The sequence below is a fragment of the Garra rufa genome, chromosome 22, assembly GCF_049309525.1.
Source record: "Garra rufa chromosome 22, GarRuf1.0, whole genome shotgun sequence".
NCBI lineage: Eukaryota > Metazoa > Chordata > Actinopteri > Cypriniformes > Cyprinidae > Garra > Garra rufa.
The window spans coordinates 29,034,533-29,059,186 of NC_133382.1; the positions used below are offsets into that span (position 1 = coordinate 29,034,533).

Consider the following 24,654-nt stretch of genomic DNA (forward strand, 5'->3'; position numbering starts at 1 on the left):
TTGAATGGTATAGTGTATAATGTTACAAAAGTTTATTATTTCAGATGAATGCAGATCTTTTGATCTTTCTATTCATCAAAGAATCCTAAAAAATGTACTCAACTGTTTTAAATATTGAAAATAATAATAATAAATGTTTCTTGAACAGCAAATTAGCATATTAGAATGATTTCTGAAGGATCATGTGACATTGAAGAAGGAGTAATCATGCTGAAAATTTAGGAATAAATTGCATTTTTAAATGTATTTAAATAGAAAAGTTTTTTTAAAATAGTAAAAATATTTCACAATAATACTGCTTTTGCTGTATTCAGATCAAATAAATTCAGGCTTGGTAAGCAGAAGACTTTAAAAAACATTAAAAATATATTTATATATTTCATATTTTTAACTTAAAATGTAACGTGTTTTTTTAAGTGTATAGTTGAATTAACAATGCTACATATTTCCATGAATGTACAAAAACTGCATAGGTTATATCAGTTTATATGAGGCTAGTCATCGTTTTGTCTGATGGAAATGGCTGAGATGTTCTTTGGTTACATCAACATGAAGATGAAGAACTGTTTATGTGAGATAATTGCAGTCCTCATTTTCCTGGATAACTACATAAATATTTCCTGTCTTATCTCACACAGACATGCACCAAAAAAATCTGGACAGGACGGGTTTCAACGAAAATCGACATTTTAACATCGTTAGCAAAACATAGGCTATCAAAACAAAACTCCGTGGAATCTAGTTTATAGTTATTGAAGAGAGATGAAAAGTGAGTATCTTCGGAGTAGATGACAGGGTTCCTTCACTTCCTGATGGCGAACAGGGATCATATTTGGTGAGTTTTGCCGAAATCTTTAGCTTTTGTTCCTAAAAGCAGTCGCAGCGACTTTTCAGTACGCCTGAGTGGAAGACACGTAACGGGAAGTTTTGAGTCCAGTTTCAGGGTTTTACGGGAAGAGGATGCAGATGTTCTGAGGATCCGCAGCGGTTCCTTGAGTCCAGAACCGGAGAACAAAGAGGTACATTCCCTCCTTTTCCAAACAAGTCCGTGTTCGTATTCAATGAAGCTGTCTGCGTTTCACGTAACGTTAGCGTGGAAATCTGGAAACTTTACAGTGTACATCGCAACTGGAGTGTTTGGAGTGTAGGTGGGGTGTTATATGAAAGGAAGAAGAGTAATTAAAGATGGACACATGTGGGATTTGAACAGTGTTGTGATGAGAAAAAGATGAGGAGATTTTAAAGCTCATTTCGGAACCATACCTCTGCTAAAGCTCATTTCTTCAAGGGCATGAAGTGATTAAAGGGAGAGAATATTTAGGCTATCATGATAGTTTATTTTTGAAAGTTTCTGTATAGTAACATACTGTACATTTGAAGTCTATAGGCTATAAAAAGTTAAACATTTCCATTGTTATTGTCCAGGGGAAAAACCAATAAGTTAATTTAAACATTTACAAGGAAATGCTGTCACACCATATGGGGTAAGTTGTCACAAGGGAACCTGCCTGGTTTGACTGGTCAGTAAAATGTAAACAGTAAACAAATTCATCATGAAACAGCAAAATGTAAAAGGTAACAATTTGTTGTTATGGCCAGTAGAAATTGTAATCATAGTATCATAGCTGGCTGTGATGCTGCTTTGGTTCTGTTTAATTGAAATGCAGCCTCAGAGCAACATTAAACTTTGTTTGTTGCTGTCTTAGATTATTATTGATTTTTTTTAAATTATTTAATTCATATTTTATACATTTATGATCTCACATGTGACCCTTGACCACAAAACCTAAGTGTCTATGTGTCAATTTTTCAAAACTGAGATTTATACATCATCTGAAAGCTGAATAAATAAGCTTTACATTTGTGTATGTTTGTTAGGATAGGACAACGTTTGTTTGAGATACAGCGATTTGAAAATCTAGAATCTGAGGGTTTAAAAAAAAAATCTAAATATTGACAAAATGGCTTTTAAAGTTGTCTAAATGAAGTTCTTAGCAATGTATATTACTAATCAAGAATTAAGTTTTGATATATTTATGGTAGGAAATTTAAAAATATATTCATGAAACATAATATTTACTTTACTGTTTTTTGTCATAAAAGAAAAATTGGTCATTTTGATCCATACAATGTATTTTTGTCTATTGCTACAAATACACCCGTGCTACTTAAGACTGGTTTTGTGGTCAAGGGTCACATATTTAAAATGTTAATTTCATATTAGGACAGGACAGAATTCACATTTTGTCTTAAAACGTAAAAGTCTACTGAGACAGATGTTATATGTACCATTTGAGCATTAATAATGTGTGCAGGCTTTATTTGCCAGCTTCTGTTTGGCACCAGCAGCAGGGACCTGTGCCGAGAAGTGACCTCAGGTCCAAAACATTAGCCATGTGGATAATTGGCTGTGTAATTTGGCTTCATTAGTGGCTGTAGAAGAAATCCTGCCATGATCAGCATACAGTACACTAACAAGATGTTCTGTTTTCCTCAGAAATGGCTCAAGATGTCTTATGAGACTGAGAAAACTTGCCTGCTGGCTCCACAGGAATCACGAACACCATGTGGTTGCCACAAATATGAAATCCCAGGGATGGGAGACGACAGGTACTATAAGCTCTAAACGTACATACATACAGCCAAAGTCAAATGTTTACATACAGCTTGGAGAATTTGCAAAATGTTAACTATTTAATCAAAATAAGAGGGATCGAAGAAAACATGTTATTTTTTATTTAGTACTGACCTGAATAAGATATTTCAGATAAAAGATGTTTACATATGTGACCCTGGACCACAAAACCAGTCATAAGGTTAAATTGTACAAAACTGAGATGTATACAGCATATGAAAGCTCAATAAATAAGCTTTCTATTGATGTTTGGTTTGTTAGGATAGGACAATATTTGGCCGAGATACATCTATTTGAAAATCTGGAATCTGAGAGTGCAAATAAATCAAAATACTGAGAAAATCACCTTTAAAGTTGTCCACATTAAGTTCTTAACAATGCATATTACTAATCAAAAATTACATTTTGATATGTTTACATTAGGAATTTTACAAAAAATCTTCATGGAACATGATCTTTACTTAATTTCCTAATGATTTTTGGCATAAAAGAAAAATCAATAATTTTGACCCATAAAATGTTGTTTTTGGCTATTGCTACAAATATACCCCAGCGACTTAAGACTGGTTTTGTGGTCCAGGGTCACATATAGTCCAAAAGAGATATAAAATAATAGTTGAATTAATACAAATGACCCCGTTCAAAAGTTTACACACACTTGATTATTAATACTGTGTTGTTAGCTGATTGATCCACAGCTGTTTGTTTGTTCATGAGTCCCTTGTTTGTCCTGAACAGTTAAACTGACAGCTGGTCTTAAAAAAAATCCTTTAGCTGCCACAAATTCTTTGGTTTTTCAGCATTTTTGTGTATTTGAACCCTTTCCAACAATGACTGTATGATTTTGAGATCATCTTTTCACACTGAGGACAACTGAGGGACTTATTTGCAACTATTACAGAAAGTTCAAATGCTTGCTGATGCTTCAGAAAGGAACATGATGCATTAAGAGCTGAGGGTGAAAACTTTGAATTCGAAGATCAGGCTAAATGTAACTTATTTTGTCTTCTGGGAAATATCTTCTGTAGCTTCTGAAGGGCAGTACTAAATGAAAAAAATATGAAATTTAGGCAAAATAATTTTTTTTTTACACATTTTCATTCTGCTCAAAAGTTTACACCCCCGGCTCTTAATCTTGGAGACGTTGCCACTAAATAAAAAATAACATGCATTTTATATGATCCTTTTTATTTTGTTCAAATAATTAACGTTTCGCAGATTCTGCAAGGTGTATATAAACTTTTGACTTCAACTGTACATGCATTTACATCTATAAAAGCACAACTGACATGATATGTCTTTGCATTCCTTTACTGCAGTGTTTTAGAAATGCTGAGCTACTCCAAATTCTCTGATCTGGAGACGTGGCTGTGTATGCCCTCTACTTTGTTACCCAGGAGCCAGGATTCAGTTTGCTCCTTGCCGTCACCCTCCCATGAGAACGGCACTGGAGACACAGACAAAGAGTCCAGGTAACACGTTTGTAAGAGAATTTTAAGGATAGGTCTGGATGGTTCCTGTTTTCTTTGTTACAGACCAGTTTGATTACTTTTCTTCGAGTAGGCGTTTCAGTTAACGTTTCATATTTAAACAGGAATCTCACGTTTGTGTGTGTCTAGGCTGTTTGCTTGGTAAGCAGAGTCTTGCTTTTATCTTCTAGACATGCAAAAATACATTTTGTTTTCTTCTTTACACAGCTTCTTTAGGTTTGACAATTGAAAGGAAGAGTTTGAAAGTTCCAAGGCTCTTCTGGTGGTATCTTTCTTCTCACAGATTCACATAATCTAGGCTCAAATTTGCATGTTGCGTATTTAGTTGTTAAGCAGACATGCAGTAGCTGATGTAATGTACACTACATATAATGTGTCATTTTAGGACATTTTGTGTTTAGCTTAGTGCAGTTGCTGGTCTGCAATTCTTGCAGTGACCACATGATGTCAGCATTTACACATTAAAGTCACTTGTAGCCTAATAAATAAAAAAATACTCTTTAAACGTGAGTATGTAGTAGTTTTGTAAAGATTGTGATGGACATTCAAATTACCCGTACAGTAGTTCTGCTAAACGTTTCACTCAATATTTAACAACCTTTGATTACTTTTGAGAATCTTATTAAACATGCTTGTTTTTTGACACCTTTGAATGCATAATGAAATTAGGAGCTGTGCAGAAAAGAGAGAATTACACTGATAGCACCAGCCAACCTCCTTCATGTAGAATCAGTGTGGCTCTTGGGGTTTCAATAGCCAATCAAAACCAATCATGCCTTCTCAGCTACCTTTTATGCGGCACTCTCAACAAAAACTGAATCATCAAAACACCCCAAACCATATGCTACAAAGTAAGAACAAAAATGCAATGCATACAATGACTAAGACCAGTTAATACTGTTTTAATCCTGCCTGGAGTGGAAAAAGAAACACACTGCCATCGAACTTCATGTAATCAGGCTACATTCATAAGCTGCAGCAGAGCCATTTATTAAAAACAAAAAGCGGGGTTTCATACTGCGATGGTGTTATTACATCTCTCAGTGGAAACAAAGCATTCAGTGGAAAGCTCTCCTAACTCGCTACAGTTAATCAAGCCTCACAAAAGCAACTCTACCATCAGATATACGCTACACTTGACTCTTGACAGACTGATATGGCTTTTGTGCGTGCGACTTGCGCACTTTAGTTGAAGGTGCAATTTAATATGTATGCCGGGTGCTGAACGCTCGGTGGGGCTGCTGTGTTTTTTTTTTTGTTTAGTTTTTTACTGGGGGCCTTCAGAGCGATTACGTTGTTGATTTGACTATGAAAAGGCTTTAGCTACGGGAAGTCCTGGCAAAAACTGTGGCGTTAGATCTTACAGGTGCATTCGTGTTTAATATGCTGCTCATTGCTTATACGGAATCATGTGAAAACTGTTTAATAACTTGTTTTACATGAAGAGGAGAAGTTTATGAGAGCATCATGTTTGCAATGGAACGGATTGTTGAATTTTTGTTTAGAAGAAAAAAATCTGGATCTTGCAAGAGAGGGTCATGGAAAAGCCAAAGCTATACCCTTCCTGATTCAAGGTACTGTAAAAAGGGATGTTTTAGTCAAATTGGTGTTTGTTTATTTGTATATCAATTTGTTCTTTATTAAGGGGTCTACTAAATGTGGTACTGCACTTAGCTCTGTTTTTTCAAATCCATCTTGAGGTATACACTGAAAATTTTTTATCTATAGATTGTAAAAGTGCTTTGGTAAAAATATGTTAATTTGTTAGTCAGTAAGCTTCCTTATTATATACAGAGGAAATTGGAAATTTCATGTATTTTTACGGAAATTAAAAGTCATCTTATAATTTACAGTATAAAACTAAAATATTTGCTATTATATGTGGTATTATAGTGGTTGTCAGTAAAAGTACTTTTTTTTTTTTTTTTACAGGTAAATATTATTAAATGTTCAATTTTGGAGGTAAAAAAGAACAAGCCATCTTATAATTTACAATATAAAACTCAAGAAAATATTTGGTCTTATATGTAGTATTGTAGTGGTTGGCAGTATACAGTAGTCAACATTTGAAGTGGATCAAAACCTTTTATCAAAGTTGTCCTAAAACCAAAACAATACCTGTTCTTGTCTTTGGACAACTTTTTTGATCCACTTTAAAAGTTGACTACTAAAAAAAAGGTAAAAAAAGAACAAGTCGTCTTATAATTTACAGTATAAAAAGGTATTATATGTAGTATTATAGTGATTGTCAGTATATATTAAAGTTACAGTAAATTTACAGTAAAATACTATTAAATGTTAAAAATTTGGAGATAAAAAAAGAAGTCATCTTGTCATTTACAGTATAAAACTCAAAAAACATTTGGTATTATATGTAGTATTATAGTGATCTTCAGTATATATTAAAGTTACAGTAAATTTACAGTAAAATACTATTAAATGTTCCACTTTTGGAGGTAAAAACGAACAAGTCATCTTATAATTTACAATATGAAACTCAAAAAATATCGGTCTTATATGTAGTGTTATAGTAGTTGTCAGTATATATTAAAGTTACAAAAATTATACAGTAAAATACTGTTAAATGTTCCACTTCTGGAGGTAAAAAATGAACAATTCATCTTATAACTTACAATATAAAACTCTAATAAATATTTAGTATTATGTAATATTATAGTGGTTGTCAGTATATATTAAAGGTACAAAAATGTACAATAAAATACTATTAAGGGAGGTAAAAAATAAACAATTCATCTTATAATTTACAATATAAAACTCAAAATAATATTTGGTATTTTATGTGGTATTGTAGTGGTTGTTAATATACATTAAAGGTAAAAAAATTATACAGTAAAATATTATTAAATGTTCCACTTTTGGAGGTAAAAAAGAACAAGTCATCTTATAATTTACGATATGAAACTCAAAAAAATATTTGGTATTATATGTAGTATTATAGTGGTTGTCAGTATATATTAAATTTACAGTAAATTTACAGTAAAATACTATTAAATGTTACACATTTAGAGGTAAAAACGAACAAGTTAGCTTATAATTTACAATATGAAACTCTCAAAAATATTTGGCCTTATATGTAGTATTGTAGTGGTTGTCAGTATATATATTAAAGGTACAAAATGTTTTATTTATTTGTAAATTACAGTTTTAACCTGTAATATGTACAAGTTGTTCTGTAAATATTTTGCATTTTTATGCTATTTTTAACAGAATTATTCTGGGGACCACAGCTGCCATTTTTTTTCTGTAAAAGTGACAGGATTTTTTTTTACCAGTGTGGAACACAATGCACTCAAACTAAGCATTAAATCCACACATAATATTGCCTATACAGCTTGACGTCTATAATATAATTCTTTAAAACATTCTCACATTTTGTTCTCACACATTTTCCACACATTTAGTCCCCTTCTTTTTCTGTCATACAGCTGAAAGCTGTAATTTTCTTAACATTGATTGGTATGAAAAAAAACGTGCGTTTATCACTGCTGGTATGACACGCTGTGCGGTACGGGGGAGCTGAATTGTGATCATGAAAACATCACGCTATGACAGATAATTATAGTGGAGTGACGGCAGAAATGAAATCTCTTTTGTTCCACAGGCCCCTGGAGAACGAGTCTATCCATCTGAGCCAGTGCCAGGAGAGGAAAACCCATCTATTGCCACCCTCCCTGCTCCTGCCAGTTTCAGCCTCCCCTCAGTCCTCATCGCCCCTGCGGACCACCTCGACTCCTCTACCCAAGCCCACCAGAGACTCCTGTCAAGGTGCCGTGAGTGTGAGGAAGCGGCGGCGCCTGGCAGCCAGCCCCGGAGGACTGCACTGGGATGCATCAGGTATGCCAATCACAAACTGCATCCATTCATTATAGTCTCTGATATCAACTCCTCTCCAAAACTCGTTTGGCTCTCAATATGTATGATTGTGCCAGCACTGTGGTTTTTCAAGCAAATACGTATGTGTAGTGTTTCAATGTCTGAACTACTATATTTGAGTTTGAGGAACCGCATTTGGAGGTCTTGTGGTTCCTGAATGGATTGAATTTTTGTCTCGCTATGTTCTGCCAAGCATTGCTGTTTGTTTTTATTTGCTTGATTGCCTGTTACATCCAATCTCATCAAGCAATTTGCACAGTTTGACATACATATTTGTGAAGTTCGAGGGCGAAGGTTCTCTTCAAAATTAATGACTCGAGTAATCTGGCTAATTGCTTCTGCCGGGAATGATACTCTCGCTGTGTTTGTTGCAATTACCAATAGTAAATGGCTGATGCTGTAGGTATGTGAAATGATCATTTATTATTGCACTTTTTATTATTATCTTGAGTCGTATCATGTTATTTTATATAATAGCATAAATATTCACTACAAAGCACGTCCAAATTAAAACAAAATAGATGAGACAAATGATTTGCCTAATAATCTTGGATTCAATCTTTTACATTTCCTTTCAATTACAATAGGTTTTGTATTTCTTTTTGGAACTGATTGATCAGTGATTGTTTATTGCCTCATTGATCTGAGTTTATGCACCCTAGTTTTTACCTTTTTAAGTGGAATATTGCTGATTTTTGGCCATTCAAATGTTTGGAATCAGTAAGATTTTTAATGTTTTCTTGGGACATTTCTTCTACTCACCAAGGATGCATTTACTTGATTAAAAATACAGAAAAACAGTAATATTGTGAAATATTATTACAATTTTAAATAATGGTTTTCCATTTTAATATACTGTAAAATATAATTTATTAATGTGATGCAAAGCAGAATTTTCATCATCCATCAGTCCAGTCTTCAGTGTCACGTGATCCTTCACAAATCATTCTAATATGCTAATTTTTATCAATGTTGAAAACATTTGTGCTGCTTAATATTTTTTTGGAACCTGTGATACTCTTTTCAGGATTCTTTGATGAATAAAAAGTAAAAAAACAGCATTTATTTAATATAACAATAAAAGTCTTTACCATCACGTTTTATTAATTTAACACATCCTCGCTGAAAAAAAATGAATTTCTTTTTTTTAAAAAGAGAAAAAAGAAGAATTTCACGATTCTTTGCATTTATTCAAAATAGAAATATTTTCTAACAATATAAAAAAATATTGTCTCAAAAAAAGAATTGAATGATGATGAATAAAAAGTTAAAAAGAACAGCATTTATTCAAAATAGAAATATTTTCTACCAATAAAAGTCTTTACCATCACGTTTTATTATTTTAACACATCCTCGCTGAAAAAAAAAAAAATTCTTTAAAAAAAAGAATTTCAGGATTCTTTAATGAATACAAAGTTAAAAAGAACAGTATTTATTTAAAAAAATACCATAACTTTTTATTAATTTAACACATCCTTGATGAAAAGAATTATTAATTTCTTTCAAAAAAAAGAAAAAGAAAAAATACATTTGAACAGTAGGGTTTCAAAAAAAAAAATATAGCAGCAAAAACTGTTTGCAATATTGATAATAAATCAGCATATTAAATTTTTTTCTGAAAGATCATGTGACACTAAAGACTGGAGTAATGATGCTGAAAATTCAGCTTTTCATCGCAGGAATAAATTATATTTTAAAGTATATTAAAATAGTAAACCAATTATTTTAAATTGCAATAATATTTCATAATATTACTGTTTTTTTCAGTATTTTTGATCAAATGAATGCAACTTTAATGAGCATATGACACTTCATAAAAACTTCATATTAGCATTTTAACCAACCTCATGCGGTGCTGGAGTTCATGCTGTTATGCTGTCAATCGTCAGAGGTGGCACTGTCATTAGTGCGCTTGTTGTATGTGAAAATGACTCCTAATTGTAGGTTTATTTGTGGCACAGCCCTGCAGGCGACGTTCATTAGCGCTATCGCAATAGTAGTGGTGAACCTTTGGATGGCATGAAGAGCAATTGATTTTACAAGGACTTTACAAAACCACATTTTCTGGTACAGAGAGATGAAGAAAAGGCAGTGATATTATTTAGTCACCCTCCAACCCCACCTACCCTTCAAAAGAGTGTTATCACTATCTTTAGGGGTGGTACGGAATGGCAGGAAACGACTTTTGTTAATGCCATAAACAGCTCTGGCTATCTCTGGAAGCGCGTATGACTGGTATGTAAACAGTGGATAGTGTCACTGGGCACTTGGAAGATTGTTAAAGAGTCGGTTCTCCATAAAATGTAAACTCTGCCATCGTTTTTTCACCATCATATCATTCCAAACTTCACATTATTTCTTTCACAAAACATAAAAGGAGATTCTAGGCAGAATGTTCACACTTTTCTTCTTACAGTGAATACAGTCTTTGGGTTTGGAATGACATGAGAGTGAGTAAATAAAGGCAGCATTTTCTGGTGTATGAGGCTGCATGCTACAGTAAATAGTATGTATATACATTATACACAGTGTAAAATGTTTTAATGTATGTATGGATTACACTGATAATCTACACTCCCATTCAAAATTTTGGGATCAGTAAGTGTTTTTTAAAGAAGTTTCTTATGCTCATCAAGGCTGCTTTTATTTGATCAAAAATATTGTGAAATATTATTTTAATGTAAAATAACTGTGTGAATGTTTTTTTTAAATCGAATTTATTCCTGCGATGCAAAGCTGAATTTTCAGTATCATTACTCCAGTCTTCAGTGTCACATGATCCTTCAGAAATCATTCTGATAAGCTGATATATGTGACCCTGGACCACAAAACCTGTCTTAAGTCGCTGGGGTATATTTGTAGCAATAGCCAAAAATACATTATATGGGTCAAAATTATTTTCTTTTATGCCAAAAATCAATTTATGTTCCATAAAGATTTATTGTAAAATTCCTACTATAGATATATCAAAATGTAATTTTTGATTAGTAATATGCATTGTTAAGAACTTAATTTGGAAAACTTTAAAGGTGATTTTCTCAGTATTTTGATTTTTTTGCACCCTTAGATTCCAGAACTTCAAATAGATGTTTCTCGGCCAAATATTGTCATATGATGTATACATCTCAGTTTTGTCAAATTTAACCCTATGACTGGTTTTGTGGTCCAGGGTCACATATTATCAATGTTGAAAACAGTTGTTGGAACCCGTGATACTTTTTTTTAGGATTGTTTTTATAAATAAAAAGTTGAAAAGAACAGCATTTATTTAAACTAGAACTATTTTGTAACGATATAAATTACCATTTAAAAGTTTGTGGTCAGAACATTTTTATTCTTATTTTGTGTTAAATTGATTAAAAGTGATAGCAAAGACTTATTATGGTAAGAAAAGATTTCTATTTTTAATAAATGCTGCTCTTTTTTATTTATCAATGAATCCTGAAAAAAGAATCACAGGTTCCAAAAAATAAAAGCACAACTCTTTCAAAAATTTATGTTGAAAGTAATAAATCAGCACTGAAGACACTGGAGCAATGGCTGATAAAAATTCAGCTATGCATCACAGGAATAAATTACATTTTAAAGTATATTAAAATAGAAAACATACTGTACAAAAAGACTAGAATTTTAGCTTTTGTTTTTTAAGCTTTAAAAACAGGTTTGTAACTGTTTTTGTAAGTGTAACAAAATCAAATATTTACAATAAATGTTTTAAAGTGCAGAATAGATTATTGGATATCGATGATGGTGTGTAATAAACTTGCAACATAGTGTATCAGTATTATGAAAACAATTTATAATACTGTTTATAATGTGATTTATTTGTCATTGCATACTGTATACACTACCATCGGAATCGGTGTGATTTTCTTCTACTTAAGAAATGAATAATTTTATTCAAAAGCATGCTGTAAATTTATCAAAAGTGATAGTAAAGACATTTAAAATATTTCCATTTTAAATAAATGCTGTTTTTGTCTTCTTTTTTCACAAAATAACAAAGTATTATAGTTTCCACATAAAATATTAAGCAACTATTTTCAACATTGATAATAAGAAGAAATCTCTCTTGAGCAACAAATCAGCATTTTAGAATGTTTTCTGAAGGATCATATGAAATTGAAGACTGGAGTAATGACTGAAAATTCAGCTTTGCATCACAGGAATAAATTACATTTTAAAATATATTAAAATAAAAAACTGTTATTTTAAATTGTAATAAAATGTTACAGTTTTTAACTGCATTTTTGATCAAATAAATGCAGCCTGGATGTCTTTTTCAAAAATAGTGAAATAGTTTAACCACCTAAAACGTTTGAATGGTAGTGTGTCTTTTACATACTACTTTTTAAATACATTAAGAGAGTATATAGTATAAACTGCATAAAATACAGTTGACAGTACACAAGTACTCCATTCTGATCAGTTGGTGCAGTGCATGCTTAGTTAATGAAAGTTTTTTAGCACAAGCTTTATCAGAATCAAAGATTTGCCAGACATCACATAGCCATGCCATTATAAGCACGATGCTAAACAACGATAGTGTTTTCCACAGCTTTGTCTTGTTTGTTAGAGTGACTGTTTTCAATACCTGTATTCACCTTTGGGCTAAAAGTGAAAGACATGAAAAGGAAAGTGGCGTTGATGCGATGCCCCTCTAGGGATTCTGGGATTGTTTCCACAGAAGTGTTCAGTACACATATTGATGTCAGCAGTGGCGTCAGAATCAATATTTTATCCAAAGAGCTCCAATGGGTGCTGGGTGTTATCTTCCTTTAATGACCCCATCGTGTGTAATAGAATGAGTGCTGCGGGAGGATTGTTTTCAGCTACCGGGTTCTCTGTTTTTACCTGGGGACGTGAGATTCAGCCTTAATGTACTAAATGATACAATCAGTGTTAGATAACCCCTGTGTACAGGGAATCGCTAAATGGCACAAGCCGGAAATTATAGCCAAAAGGGTTGTCTGGGTGAAAGCAGTTAAGTCATTCACTCATTTGTCCATTCATAAAGATCTTTTTTTGTTAAGTTTTTGTCGTCATTATGGTTTTAGTATGGAAAAAATCGCTAATTGTGTTAAAAGAAAGTACATTTCTTGTACATTTCATGTATATTATATGTTTTTTTTTGTTTGTTTTTAATTCAGTTGCATATAAAATTTACATTGGTGTTATTTAAATTACATGAAGTTCATGCCCAGTACTGTTCAGAAGTTTGCTGGTCAGTAAGATTTTTTTCAAAGAAATTAATACTTGTATTCAGCAAGTATGCATTAAATTGATTAAAATGGACATTAAAGACTTCTACATTGTTTTTTACTTTAAAATAAATGTCTTTTTGAACTTTCTGTAAATGTTTTTTAAACTTTCTAAAATATTCTATCTCAGTATCCACAAAAATATTAAGCAGCACAACTGTTTTCAACATTGATAATTAATAAGAAATGTTTTTGCACAAAATAGAATAATAATAGTCATTTTTGAAGTATCACGTGAGTAATTTTACTAAATTTGCAACATAGTGTAACAGTACTGTGAAAACTAGTTATAATACTGATTATTTAAAATATATGTATTATTGCATACTGTATACTCTACCATTGAAAAGTTTGGAGTCAGTAGGATATATATTTTTTGACTTTAAAAAAATTAATACTTTTATTGAACAAGGATGCCGTAAGATTGATCAAAAGTGACAGTAAAGACATTTATAATGTTACAAAATATTTCTATTTTAAAGAAATGTGTTTTTTTTTTTTCAACAGAAACAAGTATCATGGCTTCCACAAAAATCTTAAGCAGCACAACTTTTTCCAACATTGATAATAATAAGAAATGGCTCTTGAGAAACAAAATCATCATTTTATAATAATTTCTAAAGTATCATGTGACATTAAAGACTGTAGTAATGGCTGAAATTTGAAAAGGAATAAATTACATTTTAAAATATATTCAAATTAAAATGGTTATTTTAAATGGTAAAAATATTTTACCATTTAAAAAAAAAAAAAAATATATATATATATATATATATATATATATAATTTTTTTTTTTTTTTTGCTGTTATTGCTGTACTTTGGATCAAATAAATGCAGGCTTGGTGAGCAGAAGACACTTTAAAGAACATTAAAGATCTTTGAAAAACTTTTGACTTTGAATTTGTGTTCAATTATAGTGATAGTGATATTTGATTGAATAAATATATAAATAATAATTCTTTCAAAAACATGACAAAATATTACCAACCCCAATTTTTTAAATGTTAATACATAACATTTGTTTTTTAATTATTTCTTATTTGGATTGCAATGAGTTATAAAGAATTCATTATAACAATTTATTCTGACTAATAAATAAGCAGCTAGTTGTCGTCCATGATCATTTTAATAGAATCTTTGCATTTCATTTTCATATAACAAAACATTTTTTTTTTTCACTAGTGAAAAAAATATGAATGGTTGTACATTAATGGTTCTTTTTTGAGCAGTGCACTTTTTTTTTAATTCATCCACTGCCTCAGTCGTCCAGTAGAGGTCACTATTGCATTTAGTCTTGTGCACAGAAATGAACAGAAGCTGTGTTGGTTCTCCTGAAGAGATGATTGAGAATGAGAAGCAAAGAATAGAGTTATTTGTGTTTTGCAACCCACAGCTCTATTAAATTAAAATTCTGTAATTTCTGAACAGGACATGCTGTAGGCCAGTAAAAGCTCGGCCATTTCGTACAAAAGCCTTTGTTCTTGTCCCATTAAAATGTCAGTTGTCATTCAGACTGTAGCCGGTGATTAACCACACAGTCGTGTTTTAGCATTAAATTTAACTGCGGCCACTTTGTGCTTAATGTCAGATGATTTGCACAGGTGCCAGTGATGAATATCGTCATTGTTTTTCGCGTGATGTGTGGTTACTTTTACTAATTGATAATACATTCAACATGTTTTATGTATGTTAGGCCACAGAGGTTAAAGCTGCAGTGTGTTATTTCTGAGCGTCTGTCATTGGACATTCATAAAAATAATCCAGCCGCCAAACTCATGAAATTGGTTAATGTTATTGTGTGAGGCTCTTGATGCATTGTTCAATTAAAAAATAAATAATATAAAATATAATAAAATATGAAATGTATTTATTTTAATATATTTCCAAATGTAATTTATTCCTGTGATTTCAAAGATGAATTTTTAGCATCATTACTCTAGTCACATGATCCTTCAGAAATCATTCTAATATTCTGATTTGCTGCTCAAAAAACATTTTGTATTATTATTATGTTGAAATAGAAAGTTCAGAGGAGCAGCATTTATCTGAAATAGAAATCTTTTGTAACATTATACATGTCTTTGTTTAATTTGATCAATTTATTTTAAAGCATCCTTGCTAAATAATTTCTGTATTTCTTTTCCTATATACTACCTTTCAAAAATTTGGGATCAGTAATATTTTTTATGTTTTTAAAAGTCTTTTCTGTTCATTAAGGCTGCGTTTATTTGATTAAAAATACAGAAAAAAGCAGTAATATTGTGAAATATTATTGCAATTTTAAAAAGTGGTTTTCTATTTTAATACACTTCAAAGTAGAATTTATTCCTGTGATTTATTCCTGAATCTTCAGCATCAATACTCTTCAGTGACACATGATCCTTCAGAAATTATTAAATATGCTGATTTATTATCAATGTTGGAAACAGTTGTGCTGCTTAATATTTTTTTCGGAATTCTTTGATGAACAAAACGTTAAAAAGAACAGCATTTATTTAAAATAGAAGTCTTTTCTAGCAATATGCACTACTGTTTAAAATTTTGAGGTCAGTAAATTTTTCTTTTTTTTAAGAAACTAATACTTCTATTCAGCGAAGATGTGCTCAAATTGATAAAAAGTGACAGCAAAACTTACATTGTTAGAAAAAGATTTATATTTTGAATAAATGCTGTTCTTTTTAACTTTGTAATAATCACAAAATCATGAAAAGAGTATCACAGGTTCCAAAAAAATATTTGGCAGCACAACTGTTGCCAACATTGGCAATTCTAATAATAAATCAGCATACTGGAATGATTTCTGAAGGATCATGTGACACTTATGACTGGAGTAACGGCTAATAAAAATTCAGCTTTGCATCACAGGATTAAATTACATTTTAAAATATATTCAAATAGAAAGCAGTTATTTTAAATAGTGAAAATATTTCACAATATTACTTTTGCTGTATTTTGAATAAAAAAGCAGGCTTGGTGAGCAGAAGAGAATTTTCTAAAAATATAACAAATCTTACTTTTCAGAAACTTTTGACTGGTAAATGCTTATTTAATTGCAACAAGAATAATAAAGTAATAAATAAAACGATACATTAATACTAAGGACAATAGGACAATTTTCACAAATAATACAAAAAAGGCAAGTTACAGACTGAATTATTTAACATTAGTAGAAAGACTGTAGAAAGACTGAAATAGTCATTTCTTGTAAAAAAAAAAAAAAAAAAAAAACTCCAATAATAAACCTCGAAAAATTATTATATGTGACCCTGGACCACAAAACCAGTCATAAGGTTAAATTTGACAAAACTGAGATTTATACATCATATGAAAGCTCAATAAATAAGCTTTCTATTGATGTATGGTTTGTTAGGATAGGACAATATTTGACTGAGATACATCTATTTGAAATCAGAAATCTGAGGATGCAAAAAAATCAAAAAGACTGAGAAAATCACCTTTAAAGTTGTCCAAATTAGGTTTTTAACAATGCATATTACAAATCAAAAATTACATTTTGATATGTTTACAGTAGGAATTTTACAAAAAATCTTCATGGAACATGAACTTTACTTAATTTCTTAATGATTTTTGGCATAAAAGAAAAATCTAAAATTTTGACCCATGCAGTGTATTTTTGGCTATTGCTACAAATATACCCCAGCGACTTAAGACTGGTTTTGTGGTCCAGGGTCACATATACTTACGTACTTGGTCATATCTCCTTACTAGCCTGTATATTATCAGCAAATATGTTGCTAAACTTTCCTAGACTGTTTAATAAAGATGTGTTGTCCTCCACTAATGGCCCTCGATGACATGCTGTGTGTCTTTTGGCAAGAAATATGGCCTTCCCGATGAATGAACAGACCAGTGACCCTAGAGCCAGCACCTCTTTACCCTTTGCTTTTGAGGATGACGAAGATGGAACCCAAACGGTTGTCATGGAAACTGGGATCATTAGCACCAGCTGTGGTTTGTTTTAAGGTCTTAAGATTCTTCTCACGTCTTTAATTTAGTTGGACTCGGTGTTAAATTACACTTATCAAATGCTTTACTCTCAACCGCGCTTGAAAGACAGCCGCAGCGCTTCATTAAGGCGCCGACATCCTTGTGTCCATCCATGGGTGGTTTTCAGACAAGATGGGTAATTGGACAAATTGGATCAATCCCATAATTTGTGTTTTGATCGCTTATTTGACTTCAAAGTGGGGTCGTTTTGTGAAAAAAATCCATTGCAGATATAATTTTTAAGTGCGCTTAGCCCTGGAGCCACACTCGAGCTGTAGGAGGGTTTACAAATAGTGTCACCGCAGGTGATGTGATATAACAGCTTCACAGAGCTGCTCGGTTATGAGTCTTTGTTGACATCGGACTGCTGGGATTAAATCTCAAACCTCAAAAGCTGAATATAGAGTAGTCTAAAGATTTGACTACTAACAGAGTGCAACAAACATGATCTGGTTGGGAATATATTGTTTTAATAATGTAGTTTGTATGTCAGATAGCAATATGGTGTGTGGAAATGCTGTGAAGGCACCAGAGCAGATGGTATGAGTAGATGCGAGCTCATAATGTGAAAATAATGTCTAGCTGTGCTAGCCAGAGCACCGCAGGAATCTGTCGTCAGGGACCACTGAAGGAACTTGATATGGTTCAGTTGGACACATGACACACACACAGACGCTACACCCATCCGTTCAGGTTTCATTCTGCTACAGTCAATGGCGTTTCCATAGTGATGCGTTAACAAAGTTAAGTCTATATGTTTGACAAGTGAGATTACATAATGTAAGGCTGTAGCGTGCAATGCACACTTGGGTTGGCACCTGGGTAACTAATGAGAATGGTTGAATGGCATAAAATAGTTTTCATTGGATTATTTTTGTGGATTTGTCAATGGAACATGTAGAAGTCCAGTAATTTGGCTGTGATTATGATGTGACAAGTGTTCTTGGCAGTTCCATATTAAAATACCATTGTGCTACCATAGTTTTCTTGAATACCATGGTATTGCTTGCAGTATCTTGGAGTGCCATGTAAATAAAGTGGTATGTGCAGATGATCATTTAATACCATTGAATTATGGGCACTTTTGCACTTCTGTGGACTTTCATAAAATAAACTGGAAATAAAGTGTTTCTACACATTGTTGTTTTCAGAATCTTAAATTACAGTATGTACACTTTTAAAAATAAAGGTGCTTTAAAAGGTTCTTCACTGCGATGCCATAAAAGAACAATTTTTGGTTCCACAAAGAACCATTCAGTCAAAGGTTCTTTAAAGAACCATCTCTTTCTTACCTTCTTATAATCTGAAGAACCTTCTTTTGCCACAAAGAACCTTCTGTAAAACAGAAAGGTTCTTCAGATGTTCAAGGTTCTTTATGGAACCATTTAGACAAAAAAGGTTCTTCTATGGGATTGTGAAGCACCTTTATTTTTAAGAGTGTAGTGTTTTTTTTTTTTTAAATACTAAAAATATTTCACAATATTACTGGTTTTGCTGTATTTTGGGTCAAATAAATTCGGGCTTGGTGAGCAGAAGAGCATACTCTAAAAGCATTAAAAATCTTACTGTTCAAAAACTTTTGACTGGTATTGTGTATACATATATATATTCATTAAATTAAATAATTACATTTGGGTTTTTTTATTAACTTGCATACTATACTGAAAAATAAATGTACATGACAATTTTCACACAGAATTTGCTTGTAAATCTCACAAATAATTACAATAATTTCATAAAGTGTGTTTAACAGAATAGCAAAATGGCATTTTATACTTTCTTGAATAAAATTGACTTGCATGTCTTGCTAACATTTTATAGATCCAAAATACAAGTTAATAAACTGTAAATAAAATGCTAAAAGGGCTAAAAAACAAATATGGACAAACCCAACAATTGGGTTGTTTTAACCATGGGTTAAATGTTTAACCCAGCCTTCTGGGTAGTTTTTACTCGGCTATTGTTTAAAAATGACTATATTTTTGCTTAAAATTAACCCAGAATATATTGGAAATGACCATTGATTATTATGTTCAATAAATGAACATTTATTAAGAATTAGAATAAATAATAATTAAATAAACATTTTTTTAAAATAGTTAAATGTATACCTCTATATGTCTAGTAATTATGTGTCTGATTTAAAATTTACAACATATTTTGGGTTCACTTTAAGCCATATAGTCATTTTTAAACAGATGAGTTAAATAAAACTTGGGTTAAACATTTAACAAATCGGGTGTGTTGAAAAAAAACAGGTTGTGGGTTTGTCTGTATTTCACCCAGCGCTGAGTTCTATCTAACCCAGAGTAATATTTACATAATTTCATAAAATTATATTGTCTGGAAGTGTAAAAAGCACCATTTTTTACATACTGAAATGATTAATATTGGTGGAATTGATATGCATTTGTAGCATAAGTAGCATGTAATTGTAGCATTTTTTAGAATGTCAAAGTCTATGGAAGGCCATTTCCACCACTAAATAAAAAATATTAAAAGGTTATTGCGGCTTTTTATCTTTATCTTACTTTTTTCTCAAAATTTCATGACACAAACTCGCAATTCTTACTTTTTTTCTCAGAATTGGGAGATATAAACTTGCAGTTTCAAATTATAAAGTCAGATTTAAACTAAAGTCACAATTCTGAAAAATACTTAATGATTTTTTTCGCAGAATTGAGATGTTAATTCTGACTTTATATAACAGAATCGTGAGTTTATATTTTGCAATTCTGACTTTTTTCCTCAGAAATGCATGATATAAACTCATAATTCCAAGTTATAAAGTCAGAATTGTGTGATATAAATTCACAATTCAGATTTTTTTCACACAGTTCTGACTTCTTTCTGTCAAATGCTTTTGACTTTTTTTCAGAATTGTGAGATATAAACAACTGCAACTTATACAGTCCAATTTTTATTGGAAAAATTACTGATATGTTATCAGAGTTGCAAGTTTATATCTCACAATTCTTACTTAATTACTTGCACTTAAGTCAGAATTGCAAGATATAAACTTCTGAGATAAAGTCAAAGTAAAAAAAAAACTTTTTGTCTTGCGTTTCTGACTTTGTAACTCGCAATTGCAAGTTTATATCACGGAAATCTGTCTTTATTTCTCAGAATTGCGAGTTTATATCTCACAATTCTGAGTAAAAAGTCGGAATTGCGAGTTTATATTATGCAATCGTGAGAAAATAAATTTTGAATTGCGAGATGTAAACTCGCATTTGTGAGAAAAAAGTCGGAATTGTGAGATAAAAAAGTCGCAATGACCTGACGGAAACACCTTCCTAAAAAATCTTTAAGAAAGTAGGGAAAAAAATATTGATTAAATATTGATAAAACTGAATAAAAATCAACCCATAAAAGTGTCTGTCATTAAAAAACACCCATAAATCAAAGTATTACTGTCTGATGCCATTACTTTAAGAGTTACTTTAAATTCAGTATCTCCATCTTGTCATTAAACAAGTGCTGCAGAAATAATAGACCACTGTTACTGTCTGTATTCACCACAATTATGCGATTTGTTGATTAATTTCTCAAACTGGCATCCTAAATTTAAGCTTGGTTATCAAAATGGTTTAGGTTTTGTCAGGACACCATTAAAATTTGTTACAGATGCAACACAGTGGGTTGTATCTATAAAACCGAATTCATAAATGTTTATTTGACGTCTACTTCAGAGGATGTTTGCTTCACAACAGTCTCAGAGGGGAAGACAATAACAGGTCTTCATGCAGTTTTAATTGTAAGTGGAGGAGACGAAACCATGCTATGAGTTGCTCAGTGGATAAAGAGTAAAAACTGCTGCTCACCAGCTGATGGTACAGAGAAACCAAACACCCCGCTTACCAACCTACAAACATACGGTGTATGTGTGTGTTTACATTAGAAGCCTTCAGTTTACAAGAACTCCACTATTAGATCTTCAAAATACTCTACTTTTAATGTTACTTGAGGTGAAAGTGAAATTTTCAGCCATTCAAACGGACTTTTATTCATCTATGTGGTGCAATAGTTGGTAATTAATTTTTTTACACCATGTTCATTACGGTGAAATTGTCACAGACATGACTCACCAGAGAAGCAGTGGGAAGATGTTTAATCAGAGCAGTTTAAATGAGAATTGAGAGGAAGTGAGAGGATGGGCTATTTAAAATGTTCTATTTAATTTTTTTTCCCTTTTTTAAGTGATTTCTCGTGATTTCCTCAGTCCTGCTGCTTTCTATGCTCAAAAAAAGTTTCAGCCTAAATGTAAGATTTATGTATTTGAATGGCATAATACATTTCCATCCAGTTGGATTACACAGTTTTGATCTCAACTAATTTTAATTTTCAACTAATAAAATTATTTTTTATTTTGTGCTTAAGAAACATTTATTATTATTAATATCAATATTTAAAACATTTGAGTAATTATTTAGGATACTTTGATGAATAGAAAGATCCAAAGATCAGCATTTATCTAAAATAAAAAGCTTTTCTAACTGTAAAGTGTTATACACTACACCATTCAAAAAGCTTGGAGTCAGTATATTTTTTTGTTTGTTTTTTGGGAAAGAAATTAATACTTTTATTCAGCAGAGATGCTTTAAATTGATCAAAAGTTATGCTTAAAACATTTATAATGTTGCAAAAGATTTCTATTTCAGATAAATGCTGTTTTCAACATAATAATAATAATAATAAATGTTTTTTGAGCAGCAAATTCAAATATTAGAATGATTTCTGAAGGATCATGTGACTGGAGTAATAAAGCTAAAAATTCAGCTTTTAAATAACAGGAATAAATTACATTTTAAAATATATTCAAATAGAAAAGACTTATTTTAAATGGAAAAATATTTACATTTTTTGCTGTTATTGCTGTACTTTGGATCAAATAAATGCAGGCTTGGTGAGCAGAAGAGACTTTAAAAAAAATTCATACTGTTCAAAAACTTTTGACTGGTAGTGTTTGGTTTATGTATTTGTCAGATATGCGTAAACAAAACAGGTAAAAATTTATTTTGCATTACGGAACAAGCAATATTAAAGTAGTTAAAATATATGAGATAGAAAAAAATTGGATTTAATGATAAATATCTTTAAATCTCATCATTACTTTTTATTCAAAACACATTCAGTACTATTACAGAAATTTGAACTTTATGTTGCCTAATTTATTCCTTCAAATTTCTATTTATGTTTATATTTTACTATTGTTTAATCTATTATTATTAGTATTATTAATCTTGATCTTAAAATATTAATATTATTTTAAGCTTATTTATGCTGCCAGTCAATGTAATTTTGTTAAATTGCACGTAAATATAAATATTAATTATTTTAGATAAATAAAATGCTAATTTTATTTATGTAAGGAAGCTGGTTTCTGCCATGTAATTAAATTAAAATTAAATTGCAACTTTTTATCCCAGAATTCAGACTTTTTTCTCGCAATTCTGTTTTCAGCTCAGTTGAAAGAAAAAAGTCTGAATTGTGAGATAAAAAGTCACAATTACCTTTTTTCAAATCACATGGGGGAAATATGTCACTTATTAGTTTATTTATGTTAAAACCAAATAGATGGGAAGTTTATATGCAATTCAAATACATACAATTTAAATTTAGGCCTTAATATTTTTTGAAAGTGTATGGATCCTTGATTTTAAAACAACTAACACTTCAAAATGTCTGTTCTTGTAAGGCAAGTTTTTGGTCCTATCCTCATTCTGTGGTGTTTTCTTTCTCTCCGGGTGTCAGTTATCACCTGAGGTGTCTGTTTCTCTCTTTCAGGGTCAGTGCTGCGTGACCATGACCGAGGGGAGACGTCGTCGCTGTCGGAAGTGAAGCGCTTCCCTCGGAGTGTGGATTCACAGAGTCGTGTCCCAGAGCCTTGGAGGGATAGAGTGCCTCTTAGGAAGACCATATCCGTCGATGACCGCCTTCTCCAGCAGACACCTAGAGAACATCACAGACTCCTCAGCCGAATAGAGAGGGGCAAGAAGAAACTCAGGAACATTAATGTGAGTCGTAGAGATGTTTCATATCGCTCTCTCAGCTATAGACACTATAGGAAATCCCATAATAGATGTGCCCTTCGTTGCTTGTTTGTCGCAATGTCTTGTTTATTTACGTGCACATATTCTTGTGTTTAAGGACATCTCTTAGCACATCCACCTTTGTAGGCGGATATTGATGTAGCGCATACAGTGTTTTGACAGTTTCACAGCTGCTGCGCTTTTGCCGTGAGGTTCTTCATAGACGTTCCGTTGTGTAACTGATTAAAAAAGAGGTACGCTTGCCCAGAATTCATCCTGGAGTTTGATCGTGGCTTTCTATTCAGCGAACACTCATCTGTCATCCTACACCAGTGAGTCAGTGCTTTGAGGACGCACTGCCTTGTAACCTTACATTAGGGACTTTTGCAGAACATGAATTCCATCTGCATACATTTGCTCCAGTAAAGAAGCCGCTTCTGTGCAGTTCTGTAGAAAGCTGTTCTGTATATAAATGTATATGTTAAGAGGAGATAGATAAAGAAGCATTTGAGATGTAGGCTCTCATGCGCTGGCCTCAAATGTTCATGGCCATGAATTACAATGAGATCTGTGTATTTCTGGCTTCTCAGAGTGGATGGTTATGGATTATGGATAATGGCTGGATTGCATCAAACTTTACCTTCTTAATTATGCTCATTAATGTTTTGTAGATGTGGTGTGAAGGATAGAGCATATGGTCTAACACAAGTTTGAGTCATTTACTGATAACATATTCATCTATAAAATTGAAAAAAGTTCAAAAGTTAGATCCCTCTAGGGGTGCGTGGCTTATTAAAATTTGAAAACATCCAAGGTAACACCAAACAGATAAATGTATCTAATAAACAAGAAGCACCATAATGTATGGAATCAAGGCAAAAACAACAATAAACAGCAGGATTTAAATTAATATTTCATGTTACAAATAAGAGGTAAAATATGTCACATGGAAAGGTGAATTTTCTTTATTTCTTTATTTTTATTTTTTTATTTTTTTAAATTGCCCATCAAACTACTGTTTATTTAATTAAAAATACAGAAAAGAAAGTAATATTATGAAACATTATTGAAATTTAAAATAACAGTTTTCTAGTTTAATATACTTTACAATATCATTTATTTCGGTGATGCAAGGCTGAATTTTCATCAGCCATTACTCTAGTCTTTAGTGTCACACAATCCATCAGAAATCATTTAAATATGCTTATTTATTGTCAATTTTGGTAACAGTTGTGCTGCTTTTTTCAGGATTCTTTGATAAATAAAAAGTTAAAAAGAACAGCATTTATTCAAAATAGAAATCTTTTCTAACAATATAAGTCTTTACTGTCAC

General features: G+C 31.7%; 1 protein-coding gene across 1 annotated transcript in view; it reads left to right on the plus strand.

Moving 5' to 3' along the window:
* Positions 1–519: 519 nt before the first annotated feature.
* The window catches only part of ankfn1a (ankyrin repeat and fibronectin type III domain containing 1a), a 114,066-nt gene continuing 89,931 nt past the window's right edge, over positions 520–24,654 (plus strand). Inside the window, exons 1-6 of the mRNA XM_073827900.1 lie at positions 520–571; positions 859–1,019; positions 2,498–2,610; positions 3,955–4,107; positions 7,748–7,980; positions 23,077–23,306. Coding sequence (XP_073684001.1) covers positions 520–571; positions 859–1,019; positions 2,498–2,610; positions 3,955–4,107; positions 7,748–7,980; positions 23,077–23,306 — 942 coding nt within the window. The remainder of the gene's footprint in view (positions 572–858; positions 1,020–2,497; positions 2,611–3,954; positions 4,108–7,747; positions 7,981–23,076; positions 23,307–24,654) is intronic.